The sequence below is a fragment of the Saccopteryx leptura genome, chromosome 2 (assembly GCF_036850995.1).
Source record: "Saccopteryx leptura isolate mSacLep1 chromosome 2, mSacLep1_pri_phased_curated, whole genome shotgun sequence".
Taxonomy (NCBI): domain Eukaryota; kingdom Metazoa; phylum Chordata; class Mammalia; order Chiroptera; family Emballonuridae; genus Saccopteryx; species Saccopteryx leptura.
The window spans coordinates 17927789-17946491 of NC_089504.1; the positions used below are offsets into that span (position 1 = coordinate 17927789).

Sequence of the window (18703 nt, forward strand, 5' to 3'; positions counted from 1 at the left end):
CTGAATATTTCACGAGTTGCGGCCCACGGGGGTAGGAGAACCGCGCAAGGTGAAAAGGCAATCCTTGTGTTTTCTTTCTGATTCCAGTATGAAATCCAGCTCTTGGCGGTGGGTGGGAGGGGAGCAGACGCTGCAATCAGCCTTCAAGCCGGAAGGCATGGTGCACCGATTCTCCCACTTTAATATCTGCTGTTTCATTTTATATTCATCATGTCAGCATAATCTGCCTTTATGGGAATCGTCTTGGTTCCCGACCAAATGCGTTTAGTCCCCCCTTTTGCTTTGAGTTTGATTGTAATACGACTTGAAGAATTCAATGAAATGTTTATATGGGAGGACTCGGGGAAGAGGAAAGGGAAAATGCAATTGGAAAATCAATCAGCGGGGACTTTCAAGAGCTGGCTTTGGGTTATGCTACTATTTCTTTGACCTGTTTTTAATGGACACCAGGACCGGCTCTGTGATCAAGTGTACTCTGCTGATTTCTCTGCTGCATCTGGAATCAAATATACTCTGTTACCAGGCGTTCTAAAGACCTTAACTCTGTGTCTGAGCTGCATTTTCAACCTGACATTTTGCTACACTCCTACTTAAACATGTGGCTTCACTGCCCCGAGATGCCCAGCCATTCAGCCTGTGTCCATGCCCCCTTCTCTCCCCTTGGGGTCTAGTAATATGCCCATCCTCTGCCAATGCTCGTATCACCATGTTTTTGGAGTAGTGCTTGGCCTCTAAGCTAGGAGAGTCCTGTGCTACCTTTGAGTTCCCAATGGATCTTTACCTACTCTTTTTTAAGTTCTCTAATGAGGCTTACTACTACCTCCCTCACTTTATTATGGACATGCATAAGTGTGTGTCTGTGTGTGTGTGAGAGAGTATGTGCATTCATCAGCAGCTCAGTAATTCTTTTTTTTTTTTTTTTTTTTTTTTTGTATTTTTCTGAAGTTGGAAACGGGGAGGCAGCCAGACAGACTCCTGCATGCGCCCGACTGGAATCTACCCGGCACACCCACCAGGGGGCGACGCTCTCGCTCTGTTGTGACCAGAGCCATTCCAGCACCTGAGGCAGAGGCCATAGAGCCATCCCCAGCGCCTGGCCAACCTTGCTCCAGTGGAGCCTAGGCTGCGGGAGGGGAAGAGAGAGACAGAGAGGAAGGAGAGGGGGAGGGGTGGCGAAGCAGATAGGCGCTTCTCCTGCGTGCCCTGGCCGGGAATCAAACCTGGGATTCCTGCACGCCAGGCCGACGCTCTACCACTGAGCCAACCGGCCAGGGCTGCTCAGTAATTCTTTACTGAGCACTTACAACATGTCCAGTGCTGTTGAAAGTACTTGTATGGCAGGAGATGAGACAGGCAAGGTTCCTGCTTTCCTGGAGAGACAGGCATTAAACACATATTCAAGAAAGTGCTTAAGGAAAATTTCTCCCAGTGACAAATGCTGTAGAAAGTTTTTGTAAAAGGGATGTAATAGAGAGTGGACATGCGTGGAGTACATTAGCTGGGAATAGCATGGCCTCTCTGAGAAGCTCCCACTCGGACTGAGAGATACATGGTGAGAGGAAGCCAGCTAACAAGGTCTGCGTGGAGAGTTCCCGGGCAACCAGCAGGAAGTTCATATGCCCTGAGATGGGGGGGCAGCTTGGGGTACTTGGGGAACAAGGTTCAGTCCTGCCGGGCTAGAGCCTATGATGAGGGGACAGTGGTAGGAGGGGGGTCAGAATAATTCACAATGTCCTGGGCCATACTGAATGGAGAGCGTGCACACGTGTGGACAGTGATTATGGGGGGTGGGTAGAATTTATTCTACTAATGGACTCTGGGCTTCCTGGAGGCAAGGCTGTGTCTCATTTCACTTCATATTCTGAGCTACTAAGCAGATTGAAGCTGAGAAGGTCCTTAATAAATGGTGTTGAATAATAAAGAAACAGGAAGGAAGGGAGGGAGGGAGGGAGGGAGGGAGGAAGGAACGAAGGGTGGGAAGGGAGGGAAGGAAGGAAGGAAGGAAGGAAGGAAGGAAGGAAGGAAGGAAGGAAAGGAGGGAGGGAGGGAGGGAGGGAGGAAGGGAGGAAGGAAGGAAGGAAGGAAGGAAGGAAGGAAGGAAGGAAGGGAGGAAGGAAAGGAGGGAGGGAGGGAGGGAGGGAGGAAGGAAGGAAGGAAGGGAGGGAGGAAGGACAGGAGGGAGGGAGAGAGGGAGGGAGGGAGGGAGGAAGGAAGGAAGGAAGGAAGGAAGGAAGGAAGGAAGGAAGGAAGGAAGGAAAGAAGGAAGGAAGGAAGGAAGGAAGGACCTAGGCCTTCTGGTTCCACCAAGGCAAGTTTCTCTTTGAGATCTCACGCCCTCCTCTCCGCCCCGACAATGGTTTAGAGTAAGTCCAGAGCCATTCCCTGTGATTCAATATTTACTGTGTTTCACACACTGTTATTATCATTTAACGTTTCCTGTCTGCTGACTGTGCACTCATCGCCATAGCAAACAAAGAGCTCAATCTAGTTTTGGTTCATGGGCTCATTTAGTGGAGGGAAAGGAGATGTTGTATGAGCCGCTGGCACCGTGGGAACTGCACAAACTGGAGAGCCAGCTGGGTTCAAACTCACCAGTGACCTTAAGCGAGTCTTACCCTTCTGTGACCCTCTGTTTTCTCATCTGAACATGGGGCGGGCAGGCGTCTTTAGTGGTGGGCTTGCAGGCGCAGGCTGGGGGGCTGTAGGGGTGGGGAGCGCAGGTCTCAGCAAGCCTTTCTTCACTCCACTCTGCCTTCCTCTGTGTGAGGCAGTGTCAGCCGGATGTGGCCTGTCCTGGGGCTTTCTGCTGGAGCCATTCCAGCGACTCTGAGCACAGTAAGTGCCACGCACACAGTGGGTTATGGATCCTCGTTCTTGAGCTGCTGAATGAGACACAACTATTTCCATAGGCAGCTCTCAGCCTTGGGTTTCCCGGGCCTCTGACGCCAGGCTTCTAGGCTCTGAGAGATAGAGGGGGGAGTGCTACACAGGGCCTGTCACGGTGAGGTCTTCTCTTTGCCTTGGCCCCACCGCTGGCTGTTGGAGAAGCCATCCCCTATCCTGGGGCCGCACAGTGAGGTCTCAGGGTCCTTTAGGGCCCGTGTTCTAGGAGCTGATGAACTCTGTGATTGTATCCACCCTGCTCCTGGTGCAGCAAGGGAAACCCCAGCACGTCTGCACTTGGATAAATAACTTCCAGTGTTCCTGTCACTCTGTTTCCCTTCGGATGCGGTGGGAGGCCATGGACAGTTCAGAGCCGAGGGCAGGCATGGGCTGGTTTCTGCTGGGGCAGGATTTCCTCTGTCCTGTGCTTGAGACCAGACCGGGCAGACAAAGGTGGAAGGAGAAGGTGAAGTTAGGAAGCCCTCACCGTGAGCCAGGCCAGAGAGCGGTGCCTTGGCCCAGGTGGCTACCATAGAGGAGCTGAGAGGGGGTGCACTTGGGGTGCTTTGGAAGAATGTCCTGGCCAGCGGGGTGAGGGCTGGGAGAGAAAGGAAGCAGCCAAGGGGTTCTCAGGGATTTTTTTTTTTTCAGAGAAGCTGAAGGGTAAATCAGATCCTATCCCTATGAATAATAATGATAATAAATATTAATACCTAACTTTTTATGGCACTTATTAACTGCGAGGTGCTCTTCCTCCGAGGACTTTTATTTGTGAATGTCAAGGAGTTAAGAGTCCATTGGGAAAGGGTGATATAAACATAATACGGTAGAATTTGGTGGAAAAATGTCGTCTCAGGTCTTCAAGGCAACTTCTTGGCATTCAGTGTCACCAGATATGACGGGGGCTGCAGCGGGGCAGGAGGAGAGCTGTTTGGGTAAGAAGTTCTTACTCCGCCTTCCCATGCGTCCTCAAGCGCGTATGTGCGTGCGCAGTGCGCGTGTGTGGGCGCGCGCCTGTGGGTATGTAAAGCCTTCGTGGACTGTAGGAAGACTGCGTCTAGGTCCGAGTTGTGTCTTGGGGACAGAGTGCAAAGTTCCAAGCCTCAGACACACTCGTGGACGACCTGTGCCTCCTATAGTAACTCTCACTTGAGTGAAGACCCGATTGTTCTTCAAAAACACCAAGCCCTCTTCCCTTTTTCTTCATAAGACACACCGGTAGGCCTTGTCCTTCTAGGACATTTCCAGGGACACATCCCTTTACTAGACAGAACGATGAAAGACTATATGATCCCAGTGTGAGGACACTTGGGGTACTTCATGCCATTGCCCTTCTACTTAGCAAGAGGGTTGTAGGTATGATATTATTTTGAATGGAAGTACTGTTGAAATTCAAGTATTTTTTATGCCGTGGAAACCTTTGTGCCAACACTTCTATGCTTGGGAGTTCAGTACATGCGCTGCCAAAAGTAGAGCTCTGTGATTGAAGCCGTAGAAACAGGCTCAGAGCAACCCACCTGCCAAGTCCTTTCACGCAAAGGACGACTCTGAGCCCCTCAGCTGGGCCCACTCCCTGCCCTCCCAGCTCTGAGGGCCTGCCGATCCGCCATGGGCACTTCCAGCTCAGCTGCTGAGGAGGGCACACTCTCAACAGCATCCTCCCTTCATCTTCTTCTGTGTGGCCTCAGAAGAATGTAAGCACTCTGACCCTCTTGCTTAGTTTGATTGCATAGCTGGAAGAAGAGAAATTACCTTATCATGCACGGTGCTATGAAAGAGGGCACCAGACAGACCTGAGCTCACATCCTGCCTCTGCCACTCCGTTGCTTGGGGTGAGTCTTGGCCACAGTTGACCCATCTATAAATGGAAGTAATGACCTCTGGCTCAAAGATTTGATGTGAGGACAGGCACCCAGGTACAAAGCAGGTACTTTCTGAGCTCGGGAATAGGTGTGTCTCCTCCCTCCCTGGGGCACCGAGGCCCGGCATGCAGCTCACCCAGCCCCTTGGGTCTTGTCTTGCAGAGATGTCGGGCACGGCGGCGGACATCTCGCTGGTGCACTGGAGGCAGCAGTGGCTGGAGAACGGCACCTTGTACTTCCACGTCTCCATGAGCAGCTCCGGACAGCTGGCCCGGGCCACCGCCCCCACACTGCAGGAACCCTCGGAAATTGTAGAGGAGCAGATGCACATTCTCCACATTTCCGTGATGGTGAGTGCGTGGGCGGCCCGGAGGCGGGGTCGGCGAGGCGGAGAGGGGACAGAGGCGGAGGCAGGGGATGGTCAGCGGTAGCAGGAAAGGACTGGCTGAATGCAGAAAGGTGAGAAGGAGACAGAGACAGTCAGATGTGTTCCGTGGTGTAACCTGGACTGACGCATTCGCATCCATCATCTGTCAGCTGTGACAAACTAATTGTGCTTTGTAGAAGAAAATAAAGGTTCTCCAACTCCTCGGCCTTTTGGCTGACATCTCTGGGAATAGCTGTTTAACATCTGTCATGTGCTTGGCCTACTTTGCTGAGGGCTGGGGTTTGGTGCTCCGAGATATAACTGGCCTTTCCGAGAATGGCTGAACAAACAAAATGGGAACAGAATTGGAGCGGGGCTGCCGTCTCCCAGGTGCACTAGACGTGCCACGTGCTTTACCCGTTACAATGCCCCTGCTGTACGGTGGCCCTGCAGCCAGGCCGGGCGCAGCCGGAGCAATTGCACACAGAAACCCCACTTCATCCGTCCGTTATAGTTGGGAGTACGATGAAGTGGGCAGAGAAACTTCTCCAGGGTCACACAGCGAGCAAACAAAGGACATGCTCTTCCAACCCAGGTGTGTGCGGCTATGAAGCCTGAATGATGTCCCCTACACTCTTCCTTTCAACGCGAGAATTTACTGCCTCTTTGCCGCCTACCTGGCACCGTGCCGGGCACCTCTGCGGCCATCCTCTCGTGGCGCTCTCACTGAGAATGCATGCGGGTAGATGTGTGCCTCCATACTGGAGATGACGTCATGGGCACAGAGAGGGGAAACAGTCTCCCCCCTCCGCTGGCTCTGTAATCTGGAACTCTCTGAATCCGTTGCCTCCTCAATGAAGGCTCCTGGCGCTGAAATCCCGTGAATGGTGATCTAAAATATAAGTGGGCTCATATTAATGGTTTCTCTAAAAAGCTGTGATTCAGGGCTTTGCAAAATAGACGGAGAAAGACACATTCAGTAGGCAGAAGGTACAGGGTCGCACTGGCTGGAGAAGAGATCAGATAATGGCTGTAGATGACCCCCCCTCCCCGTGCTTTCCAGTCCTCAGCCTCACTTATGTTGTGTCCTTCTGCCAGGTGTGTGTGGCTAGGAACTGTGTATGAGGAGGGGACGGCTCAGGGGGGAGGCCACGCAACCAAGGAAGGCCGCCCCCCACCCTTCGTTTCTTCTTTCTGTTTGAGAGTCAGCGTGTGCTTTGGAGAGTCTGCCGTGGAGCAGGTCTTCGCTTTGTCTTTGTTCTCCTGGTTCCTCTTCAGTGAGCGCTGTGCATTAGACATTCTGATTAGGGCTGAGTAAGAGCTTGGAAGTTTTCTGTTTTTGGAAAAACACACACAAACCCCAGCTAGACAGCAATGTTAATTTTGGACCTAACGCGTGCTTATCATGTGAAGGAGCAAATCAAGGCCTTTCTGTTATTCATGGAGTGAGTGTGATAGACTTTTCCCATGTATATATTTAGCGAACGAAGCAGCCACATGTCAAGCCAAATGGGTGCCTGCAAGCTCACTGTGGGGTACAGGTTTGGAAGGACCGTCTTGGAGGACCTGCTGAGTTGAGTTGCTCATGGAGCGTGGGCACCATCTAATGTCGAGAAGGACTGAGGGGACGTGATTGCTCTTCTTTTGACATTTGAGAGAAAGACTCAGTCTGGACTAATACGTATTAAGCATTTGATGTGTTCGGGTACAATGATTTCTTATGCGCATTCTCTCTCGCCCTAGCCCAGTAACCTAGATAGGACTGTCTCAATTATAAATAATCACAAGTGGGCTCTCTCCGTCTCCAGGCCCCCAGTGAGCTCCACTGAGCCAGACCGCCTCTGCAGGGCCTGACGGTGCTCCTCACCTTCCCCTCTGCTCAGGGAGATCACCGGGACCCAGATGTCCCTGAAGTCCTCCGTAATGACGGATGTGGCTGGCAGAGCGGGTCACGTGGAGTTTGACACACTGCAGACCCTGCCTGCCCGTGCGCTGACGTGGCCCAGTTGGGGCTGCCACCTTGCAGTCCCCCCAGTCTTTCCCCTTGGGAGCTCCTTCAGGTCTCTGCCATCTGGGCCTTCCCTGCCCTTATCTTACCTCAGGTGACAGAGTCATGCCCAGGAAACTGGAACTCTGAGGCATCCACGGATGATAGCCCATCCTCTCTCCGGTGGGACGCACCTCAGAGGACTTGAACTAAAGTTAGAGGGACATGGAGGTTGTAAGCATAGGTTCCAGAGCCCACAGGCCTGGGTGTAAAGTCTGCCACTGGACGCTTTGGGTCATCTGGGCCCCACGGTACCTCGTCTTTATCATCTCTAAATGAGGGTTTTACTAACACTGTGTAAGTACACCAGTTTGGTGCATAAGGTACACCGTTAGGTTCATTATTAAAGGCACGTATCATTGACTCATGCTGACATGTCATATCCTTTCATTTCATCGATGGATAAACTGAGGTCCAAACGTGGGTTAGGACATGTCCAGAATCTCCCACGGTCAGCGCGGGTTGGCCCGGAGAATAGGCCTGTCTGTGACTCGGGCTCTGCCCTCACTGTGCTGGCCACAGCCAGTGCGGCGAGAATAAAAAGGGTGTTTGCTCCTCTCATCCTCCCCCCGCCCCAAACAACGATACAGAATGGCCTCGGCTGGGCTGTGTCTCCCCATGTCACAGACGGAAACGCTGAGACTCAGTAAGCTGAACTGACTTGATGAAGGCTTCATGGCTCACAACTGGGCAGTTGGAGAAGGAGGCTTTTCCCAAGAGTCTGAACCCGGGTCACATAGCTACTCAGGAGACCATGACTCTCGCTCTGCCATATTTCACATTGTTTTCCCCTTTGGTAAAGATCTGAGATCATTTATCAGAAGACTCAAACCATTCAGTCGAATCTCAAAGAAATCTAGAGGTCAGGGTCAATGTTCTCCCTCCCCTTTCCTCAGCACAAACATCTCTGACCACCCATGCGGGGAAGCCAGCTCTGGCTCTGTCACCGGAACCTGCCACATCCCGTGCCTTCTGGAGTGGACCCAGCATATTATTTTGGGCTTGTTAAGACCTTAATTGCCCTGGCCAGATAGCTCTGTTGGGTAGAGCATCGTCCTGAACCACAAAGGTTGCCGGGGTAGATCCTTGGTCAGGGCACATGCAGGAACAAATTGATGTTCCTATCTCTCTCTCTGTCTCCCTCTATTGCTAAAATCAATAATTTAAAAAAAAAATTAGGAAAAATAAAAGACCTCAGTTGAGCATCTACTTTGTCCCAGAAAGTTCTGTCATCTGACTATTCGTAATACCCAAAGGGTCATCATGCAAGGAGGAGGTAGTCAGTGGACCCTAGGTGAGAAGGAGAGAGTGGAAGTCACGTCCAGCTACTCTGAGCAGTCATGTGCCCTCTGAGCAGCCTCAGCCACACAGGCAGCATGATGCAGAGAAGAGAGCAGAGCTTTGGCATTGACCATCTCCTCCGACCTCCTGTCTTCGGTGCTTTTACCCTAAGGGAGTCCCTGCACCTCTTTGAGCCTCCATTTCCTTATTAGTGAAACAGAACTCCTACTAATCCCACAGGGTTATTGAGAAGACTGGAAGAAATCTATAAATAGGGTCTGATATCCAGCCTGGCACACCGTGGGCACCATTCACAGTGGCTATTAGCATTACCGTTGCAGCAAGGACTGTAATCTAGGAGTAAGGAGGCATTGACTTTAGTTGTATATTCGCTGCTATTTTGCTATTGATCTAGAGACAAAATCGTAATACCTGACATTTATTCTTTACTCTATGCTTAGTAGTGTTCCAAATTTTCTTTTACACGTATTATTACATGTAGTCCTCACAACAAGTCTTAAGGTGGATTTTATTATTCTGCTTATGTCATAGATGAGGAACCTGAAATGTTAATAAATAAAATCCATATCTACCAGTGTGACTTGGTTATACAAAGGTCAGTGGATGAAACAAACATTTCACTCTGGGTAGGCTAACTCTAGAACCTCCACCTTCAGTGTGTATTCTGGGCCCTGACTTCTTTCTGTCCATTAGTTGTTGGCTTAAATTATAAAATAGTCTGGAAAGTAGTATGGGTTAGTTCTTACAAAGACTTCCTCCTCACATGGAATTCTTGTTCTGTTAAGGGAGTTGAAGACTTGGAAGACAACTCCAAGGTCGAACGTTGTCTCCATCGCTAGTTTTATGACCTTGACCAAATCAACCTCATCCTCTGTAACACTGGTGTAAGAGTCCTCAATTCTTAGAGTTTTTCTAAGTACCACAGGAAGTACCACGCAGTCTAGGCATGGCCCGTGCAATATTCCATTGAATTGTTCTAATACCTCTGTAAGGTAAGCACTATTCATGGGGGGCTTGGGAATTGTGAGCTTCTGTTCTGGCTCAAATTCGCATCACAGGTGATTTCTGAACCAGGGATTCCGACTCCTGTTGGTCCAAAATGAAAGTCTGCTCTTGGGCAAAATTCTGCACAGTGCAGTGCCTGGCTTTCAATCAGTGCTCAAAAAGTGGTAACTCTACCAGAAATGTTAGCTGTATGATGGCATCAGGGACACAATATTTTAAGAAAGGAGATGAAAGGAAATATTTTATTTGATGTGTGAGAAGAGAAGACCTTTGAAGACAAGTTTTTTTCAAAGGGGTCATCCTACAGAAAATTAAGCAGAGTTATACTGATGAGCCCCAATTTGGGGGGTGGGGTGAGGCTAAAGGGACCCACATGCCTGTTCATGGCAGGACAATGGACAAAGCTTTCAAAGTGTTTGAGCTATACAGCAGTGGTGTGCACTGAGTCAGGGAGTAATGAGTTCCCTGTTTCTGTGGGTGTGTAAGCCAAGACTAGAAGCCCTATTCATCAGGATTTTGAGAGGAATAATAGTTAAATTAGATTATTATTAGAGTTACTTCCAACTTAGAAGATCTATGATTCCATGACATAATAATATATAGGAAAATACTTTGAGGATTATAAATGTCACATAAATCTAAGAAATTATTATTACCGTTCTTAATCAATAGCTTTGGTTAAAGGATCTGTGTGGTATGGGTATAATACATTTTAAAGTGTTTTTGTGTGTGTGTGTGTGTGAGAAAAATATCGTTAGATCACTTCCAAAACCATTGCATGTATTTATTCACAGCATATCACGTATTCCTTAGTTTATTGATTTAATCACTCAATCATGCAGTGGTTTTCTTGCCTATGATATGTAACAATGAAAATTCTATCTGCTAAAAAGAATGGGAAAAAAGCATTAAAAAAATCAACCACAAGCTCAGAAAAAGCCGACTCTGTGGGCTTTGAACAGTTTTCTATTCTACTAGTTTTAGACGATCTATGAGACTTGATAGATATTTTGTTTAGTTTTAAGGATTACATGTCAATATTTTGTTTAGTTTTGAGGATTACATGTCAAAAGGAACAATAAATAACTAGAAAATTTTTGAGAAAATCATTAAGACAGTGAAGAGCCTTAAAATATAATATTAACAGCATTGTTATATACTTCGTGTTATAGTACTTAACACAAATTTAACTCATTTAATTGTTACAACAATCCCAAGTCAACACATCGTAGTTACTCCTGTTCCCCTTTTATTGAATAGGAAACATAGGCACAGGGAATGTCAGTATCCCATACTTACACTCTTCCTCTGTGGCTGACCTACTGGCCGTGTGACTCGGGCAAGCTTCCCCCCTCTGCCCCAGTCTGTGATGGAGTGAGGGTGAAGTGTGTGTGTGAAGGGCAGCGATGAGGGTGACCTACGATGATACACACAGGCACACATGCCAGTGCCTGACCCATAGTGAGGTCTTCCATACATGTGAACACTCTACTATTTACAAGTCTGTATCAGTTTAGGGCTGCCAGCAGAGTCCCATAAAGTAAGTGACTTAAAACAAGAACATTATATTGTCTCACAGTTCTGGAGGTTGGACGTCTGAGATCAGATGTCAGCAGAGCCATCCTCCCTCTGACGGAGTGAGGGGTGGAAGGTCTGTACCAGGCCTCTCTGCCGGCGTCTGGTCAGCCCCTGGCTGGTGTCAGCGTCACTCCCGTCTTCACATGCTGTTCTTCTTGTGTGCGTGTCTCCCTCTCTGTCTAGGTCTCCCCTTCTTTGTAAGGACACCGACTCTCCTGGGTTGGGGCCTACCCTAATGCCCTCTGTATAACTGGATGACCTCTATAAAGATCCAGTCTCCATAAATGGCTACGTTCGGAATTACTGGGGATTAGGAGTCCAGCGTATCTTTTTTGGGGGGAGGGGGCTCCATATAAAGGGTGACCATCGGTGGCATTGCTGTGTTATTTATAAGCGATATTGTTGAAGGATGGCCTGGGCAGCCAGGTGGGAGAAGCCCACAGGCGCAGGGAGAAGCCGCGCTCCACCGACCACAGGCGCAGGGAGAAGCCGCGCTCCACCGCCACAGGCGCAGGGAGAAGCCGCGCTCCACCGCCACAGGCGCAGGGAGAAGCCGCGCTCCACCACCACAGGAGCAGGGAGAAGCCGCGCTCCACCGCCACAGGCGCAGACGCCTTTCAGAGAGAAGGCGGAGTGGGGGGGGCACCTGACGAGGAGGGCCTGAGTTAAGGGGGAAGAAGGTAGCTGTGAAAATGCCACGTGATACACATTGTACCAAACCCTACGCCTGGGACCCAGGGGTCCCAGCCCTGCAACCTAGGTGCTCCATGACCTCACGCAAGTCACGTTCCCTTCTTAGCCCGAGGATCCCTTTTTATAAATTGAGATTGTCAAGCTAGTATCTCAGTTGTCAAGACATTATGAAGTTTGACATTACAGTTATCCCTAGTACATTTTTATGTAAGTGGGCCATAACTCATGAATCCTATTTACTTTTTATTTTACACAGAAAATGGAAGCTTTAAAATCATATATATGTATGTATACATATGTATATATATATATGTATGTATATATATGTATGTGTGTGTATATATATGATATATATATATATATTTAAATTTAAAAACATGAATCTTATAGCTTGGCCTTGACTCGACTCAACAAGGGTTCACTAAAAGCCCGCAGGGTCTCTACCTAGGCTGATGGGGATTAGGAGAAAAGCCATGGCTTCTGTCTGGAGGAAACCTGCTTATATGCCACGACACTTAGGTTTGAAATGTAGGGAAGTAGGGTGAGCGTGACGTTTCGTGTCAGGAGGCCTGGGGTCACACTCAGACTCTACCTCGCCCCAGTGGTACAGATTTGGACAGGTCTTCACCTCTCTTGAGCTTCACATTTGGTCATTTGCAAGATGGGAATAAAATTAAAGCCATAACATTGAACTGAGATAATGCACGCGAAAGCATCTGGCTAGCTTTCCCCAAACCAGTGAAACCGTAGAATAATATGCGGTTGGGACGTTGGAGCCGAAAGCACGTTGGCTGTTGCAAAATCCAACTGTTGTAGATGAGGCAGCTCTCGCCTGTTTATTCTGCAAACAAACCTGAGGGCCTTGGGGACTGACCCAACGGTACTTTATTCCCCGTGCAGGTTACATGCCCGTGATTGCCGTCACTGTGGCTCCGCTCTACCTGGCTTCTCATTCTGGAACTTTGGATGGAGGGGAGCCCCAGTCAGAGACATTTGGTTTTCATGGCCAAGGGAGTGAGCCAACGTGCTGGCAGACGTCCAAGATGCCTCTTACAGCCAGTGCTCAGACGTGGGTCCTCTCAAGTTCTCTGGGCCAAAGTACATCCCGTGGCGGAGCCCAAAGCCAATGGCAGGCCCACGTAATCCTCTAGAGAGAATGGGTGTGCCCACAGTATTGCTGCAGACAGCAATAGACTATATACCCCACCTTGATTTTACAGAGAGAAACTGAGACCGAAGCGTGGGTGTTGTCCATCAGGCCCAGATGGAAAAGGTTACAAAGACATCTGGACACGGCAAGAGGCCACTCAGGAAGGGGGCCTGGCCATGATGGAATCAGGGTAGGAGTGTCATCAGGAAAGACAAATAAAATCATATGTGAGTCAGAGGGAGGCAGACAGGAACACAGACAGGAAAAATAGGCATTCATCAGTGTTTAACAGGGAGCTATTCTATACGAGGCATATAGAAGCTATCGGAGAGAGACAAAGGGAAATGGAGATAAAGGGAGCGAAGGACGTGAGACAGATGTACAAAAACAAAGAGAAAGTTGGAGGAACAGGCAGAAAAGTACTGTATTTCCTCATGTATAAGTCGCTCCCATGTATAAGATGCACCTTAATTTTGGGGCCCAAAATTTGAAAAATTAATGTATTACATAAAGTTATTGAACTCAACTTTTATTCATCATAAAATTCATACAACTCATCACAGTCAAAACTCCCATCCATTAGCTTGTCCTCTTCTGCGTCTGATGATGAACCACTGTCTTCATTTATTGCCTTGTCCTCAGTTCCATCTACAGCATTTGAAATGCCACAACCACTCTATTAGACACACCCAGTTTTTAAGACCCCAAATTTTTCAAAAAAAAAAAAGGTGCATCTTATACGTGGGGAAACCCGGTAAACAGGGAAAGAGAAACAGAAAGCAGAAATGAGGGGGCCGAGGAAGAGTGGTGGAGGGGACCAGGGAGTGGATGGGAACGGCACTGGGGTGAGCTGGAGGCTGTGGGGGAAGTGGGGGCAGAGGGCAGCGTCTAGAGGGCCTGGGCAGGTCTGCGGTGGGTCAGCAAGCCCAGTGGATCCAAGAAGAGACAGCAGAGGGGACAGTGGGTGGGGCTGCAGTGCCCAGCCCTGCAGAAAGGAAGGGGGGGGGTGAGAGCCAGACACTTCAGGGAAACAGTGCTGAGGGGCAGACTGCTGGGCAGAAGTGTCCAGGTGACTGTCCCCTCAGGGGCCACTCTCCACCTCCTCCGATCCAGCCTCTTATTTCATGGTATTGTTTTCCAAGAACCTGGGGGTTTTGTATATTATTCTGACAATATTCCCCTTCGTCAATTAATTAATGCTTTGGGTGGGTGTGCCTGTGTGGTTCGGTGTCAGGAGTCCTGAGTCTGTCTGCCCACAGTACACATGGGAGGTGAGCTTAGTTTTGGACAAGACGCTTCCACCCCTCCCTTCGATTAAAGCTCGTTGTGGCTTCTCCCTGATCCTCGGCAGGTGGCTAGGTTTCACGGAAATAAGCGGGCTTGGAGACAGACAGACACGGGTTCAAATCATGACTCTTACCTAACTGTTGTTTGTCCTTAGGCAGATTCCTAAACTTCTCTGATTCTCCTTTTCTTCCAAATGTTCAGTGTGGCTCTGGCTCCCTCATTCATGGGGCTGAGATGGGACATAAATGATGAAAGGCACATGAAGTATTTTTCAACAGCACTAGAAGAGGGGCCCCCCTTTTTTTTCATTTCTTTTAAATTCTTCCCTTCTAACTCCACCCTCTTGGTGGGCATTCTCAAACATCCTTTGAGCTAAGTTAAATAAGAGTTATTAAGAATACTAAGTGGCCAGGCAGTGGTGCAGTGGATAGAGCATCGGACTGGGATGCGGAGGACCCAGGTTCAAAACCCAGAGGTCGCCAGCTTAAGCGTGGGCTCATCTGGTTTGAGCAAGGCTCACCAGCTTGGACCCAAGGTTGCTGGCTTGAGCAAGGGGTCACTCGGTCTGCTGTAGCCCCCGGTCAAGGCACATATGAGAAAGTAATCAATGAACAACTAAGGTGCTGCAACAAAGAATTGATGCTTCTCATCTCCTTTCCTGTCTGTCTGTCCTTATTTGTTTCTCTCTCTGTCCTTATTTGTCCCTCTCTCTGTCTCTCTGCCTCTGTCACAAAAAAAAGAATATCGACTAAAACACTGATGTGAATAATCGACTAACTAAATAAATGAAATAGAAGAGATAGTTCTTCCTCACAGTAGAATCCCAATTAATACATTAAAAGGAAAAAGGGAACTAGAAAATCACCACTAGATAGTCACCACTGTAATAATTACCACTGACAAGAGCCACCGATGTATATTAAAATTAATGGGTAAAACTTTGAGAAGAAGCGGGATGTTTGTAGTCTCAAAGTATCGCCCCCTGGTTGTTTATTAATTACAAAAGGAAAATGGAGACTTTACCGCGGAGAAATCGGGTGGCTACCCTTGCATTAGATTCCTAGAGCTACCTTACCAAATTACCATAAACCAGGGAGCTTAAAACAACAGATATTTGTTCCCTCACAGATCTGGACACCAAGAATCCCAAATGGAGATGCCAGCAGGATTGCGTGCCTTCTGGGGGATCTTGGGGACAGTCTATTCCTTGCCTCTTCAAGTTTGTGGCCCCTCCTGGTGTTCCTTGGTGCGTGGTTTCACAACTCCAGTTTCTGGCTTTGTCTTCATGCCACCGTCTCCTCTGTGTGTCTCGGAATGACATGTGTCATCAGATTTAGGACCCCCTTGAATACTTCAGGATGATCTCCTCCTCAAAAGATCCTTAACTTAATTACATCTGCAAAGGCCCCCTTTCCCCACATAAACTCATTCTTACCAGTACCAGGGATTAGGACAGCGGTTCTCAACCTGTGGGTCACGACCCCGCCGGGAGTCCAACGACCAAAACACGGGGGTCGCCTAAAGCCATCGGAAAATACATATTTATTATACAATACATTTTTAAATAAAATATGTATTTCCGATGGCTTTAGGCGACCCCCGTGTTTTGGTCGTTCGACCCCCACCGGGGTCACGACCCACAGGTTGAGAACCGCTGGATTAGGATGAGGCTGTTACTTTTGGGGTTCGTCATTCAATCTGCTCCATTACTCACATCAAGTGATCAAGGTTAACATCACCAGAAATCAGACACAAGAGCACCATGAATCTTCTGATAGGATACATGGAGAGAGGCACAATGACATTTCTGTGGTATTCTTGACAAAATTGTGTAACCTCATCCTAATCATGAGAAAACATCAGACAAACCCACAGGGTGGACATTCTACAAAACAACTGACTGGCACACTTCAAAAATGTCAGGATCATTAAAGACAGGAAAGTCTGAGGGAGTGTCACTGATACGAGAAGGTTAGGGAGAAATGGTAGCTTAATATCACGTGGGATCCTAGGTTAGATCCTGGACCAGGAAGAGGACATCAGTGGAAGACCTGTTCTTTCTTTTTTTTTAATTTTTTCTTTTTTTTTTTTTTGGTGACAGAGACAGAGAGAAATGGAAAGAGACAGATAGGGACAGACAGACAGGAAGAGAGAGATGAGAAGCATCAACTCTTTGTTCGACACCTTAGTTGTTCATTGATTGCTTTCTCATATTTACCTTGACCCGGGGGGCTACAGCAGACCAAGTGACCCCTTACTCAAGCCAGCAACCTTGAATCAGGTTCATTCAAGCTGGTGAGCTGTGCTCAAACCAGATGAGCCTGTGCTTAAGCCGGCGACCCCAGGGTTTTGAACCTGAGTTCTCTATGTCCCAGTCTGACACTCTACTCACTGTGCCACCACCTGGCCAGGCAAGACCTGTTCAATTCTAATAAGGTCTGCAGGATTGTTCATGGTATCTCATCATTGTTATTTTCCTGGTCTTGCTTTTACAATTTTGTTATGTGAGACATTAACTTTAGGGGAGGCTGAGTGAAGGGTATACAGGAGCTCTCTGAACCAACTTGGCAACTTTTTGTGAATGTAATTATTTCAAAATAAAAATGGTGAAGACAAAGAAAGAGAGTGGTCTGTGGAGCAGGATGGTGTGGGTCGCCACCCTGGCTCCGCCTTCCGCCTGTGTTCCACTGGTGACACTGCTGTTCTGCGCTCCCTTTCTCCCACTGTGAAAGGGAGATAATAACAGTTTTCTACCTCCTGGAATTAAAACCAGTTCACAGCTTACTCCAGCACTACTACACAGATATTGTATCATCTATTTCAGTAACAATGTTGCTGTTTACCTGTCTCTGTTCACAAGTGATAAAACCAACACCCGAAAAGTGAAGACGGCTTTCTTCTAAGATCACACTGCAAGGGCCTGAGCCCAGAATTAAGCTTAAGTTTCTGCTTCCCACACTATGTAGCATCTCTTTTTCTTACAGGGGCAGGGAATTGTATGGACATTTTAGGGGCTAAGCTTCATAATCTCTTTTTTTTATATATAGAAATAAAGAGAGGGTGAAAGGCACAGAAAGGAAGAGAGAGAGATGAGAAGCATCAACTCATAGTTGCAATACTTCAGTTGTTCATTGATCACTTCAGTTGTTCACTTTCTCATATGTGCCTTAACCGGGGGTCTTTTGCCTTGCTCAAGCCTGCGACCTTGGGCTCAAGTCAGTGACTTGGGGTCAGATCTATGATCCCATACTCAAGGCAGCGACCTCGCATGCTTGCAGCTGAGCCAAAACTCAACTTGGTGACCTCGTAGTTTTTTGGTTTTTGTTTTTGTTTTTGTTTTTTTTGTATTTTTCTGAAGCTGGAAATGGGGAGAGACAGTCAGACAGACACCCGCATGCGCCCGACCGGGATCCACCCGGCACGCCCACCAGGGGCGATGCTCTGCCCCTCTGGGGCGTCGCTCTGCCGCGACCAGAGCCACTCTAGCGCCTGGGGCAGAGGCCAAGGAGCCATCCCCAGCGCCCGGGCCATCTTTGCTCCAGTGGAGCCTTGGCTGCGGGAGGAGAAGAGAGAGACAGAGAGGAAGGGGGGGGTGGGGGTGGAGAAGCAAATGGGCGCTTCTCCTATGTGCCCTGGCCGGGAATCAAACCCGGGTCCCCCACACGCCCGGCCGACGCTCTACCGCTGAGCCAACCGGCCAGGGCGGTGACCTCGTAGTTTTGAACCTGGGTCCTCAGCATCCCAGGTTGATGCTCTGTTCCCTGCACCACTGCCTGGTCAGGCGCTCCATAATTATTTAATTACCTGACTCGATTTGTTGTGAAGGCAGGCCTGATCTCGAACTGTGGAAGGCCGCAGGTTCCTCCTGACCACAAACACCAGAGTGAGTAAAGTGGGGCTTTCTGACTGAATGCTCAAAAAAAAAAAAGTTATTTTAAAACTCATGGAATCTAACTCCTAAGCACACGGGCTCAGCACAAGGACACGTCCCTATGTCAGTATGTCACCACAGTCATCCCGTCTGCAAATCCACCAATATCCTCGAACCGTTACCCGATTCAAACTTCTGCTGCGAACGACCCCCAGCCCGAGCGTGTCTTTAAATACCAAAATAATACTTGCTTTTCCCTCCCTTTCCTCTCTGTTTTTTTTCCCAGTCGCTCCCTGATGAGATATAACATTAATGACAGCAGTTAACGGAAAATTTTGTCTCCATTACTGCCTGCCGCCTTCCCCATCTTGGCTTCTGCCTCCACAATTTCTCTCCGGAATGAAGGGCGGGGCGGGGGGGATATTTTGCAGACATGCCGGTCTGTGTACTTTCCTCTTCCCTGCCCATCTCATCTCCTTTGTGCTGAATTTTAAGTCGGGCAGAATCAATGTTTTCACCGGGGGGCGTGCGTGAGTGTGAATGTGCGTGCGTGGTTTGTCTAAGGCCTGCTCCGTGCTCTAACTGTCATTTTGAGCTAATTGTGTTGTTTCCTCTCGTGTGGAAGGAAATCTTATCTGTTTTGGATTAAAATTCAATG

The 18703-nt window shown here is 48.6% G+C and overlaps 1 protein-coding gene across 5 annotated transcripts in view; it reads left to right on the forward strand.

Annotated features, from left to right (window-relative positions):
• ASTN2 (astrotactin 2) overlaps nucleotides 1-18703 on the forward strand; it is a 907524-nt gene that overhangs the window by 119617 nt on the left and 769204 nt on the right. For all 5 annotated transcript variants that reach the window (XM_066367319.1, XM_066367321.1, XM_066367320.1 and 2 more), the window contains exon 2: nucleotides 4908-5095. In XM_066367319.1, the coding sequence (XP_066223416.1) occupies nucleotides 4908-5095 (188 nt within the window). The remainder of the gene's footprint in view (nucleotides 1-4907; nucleotides 5096-18703) is intronic.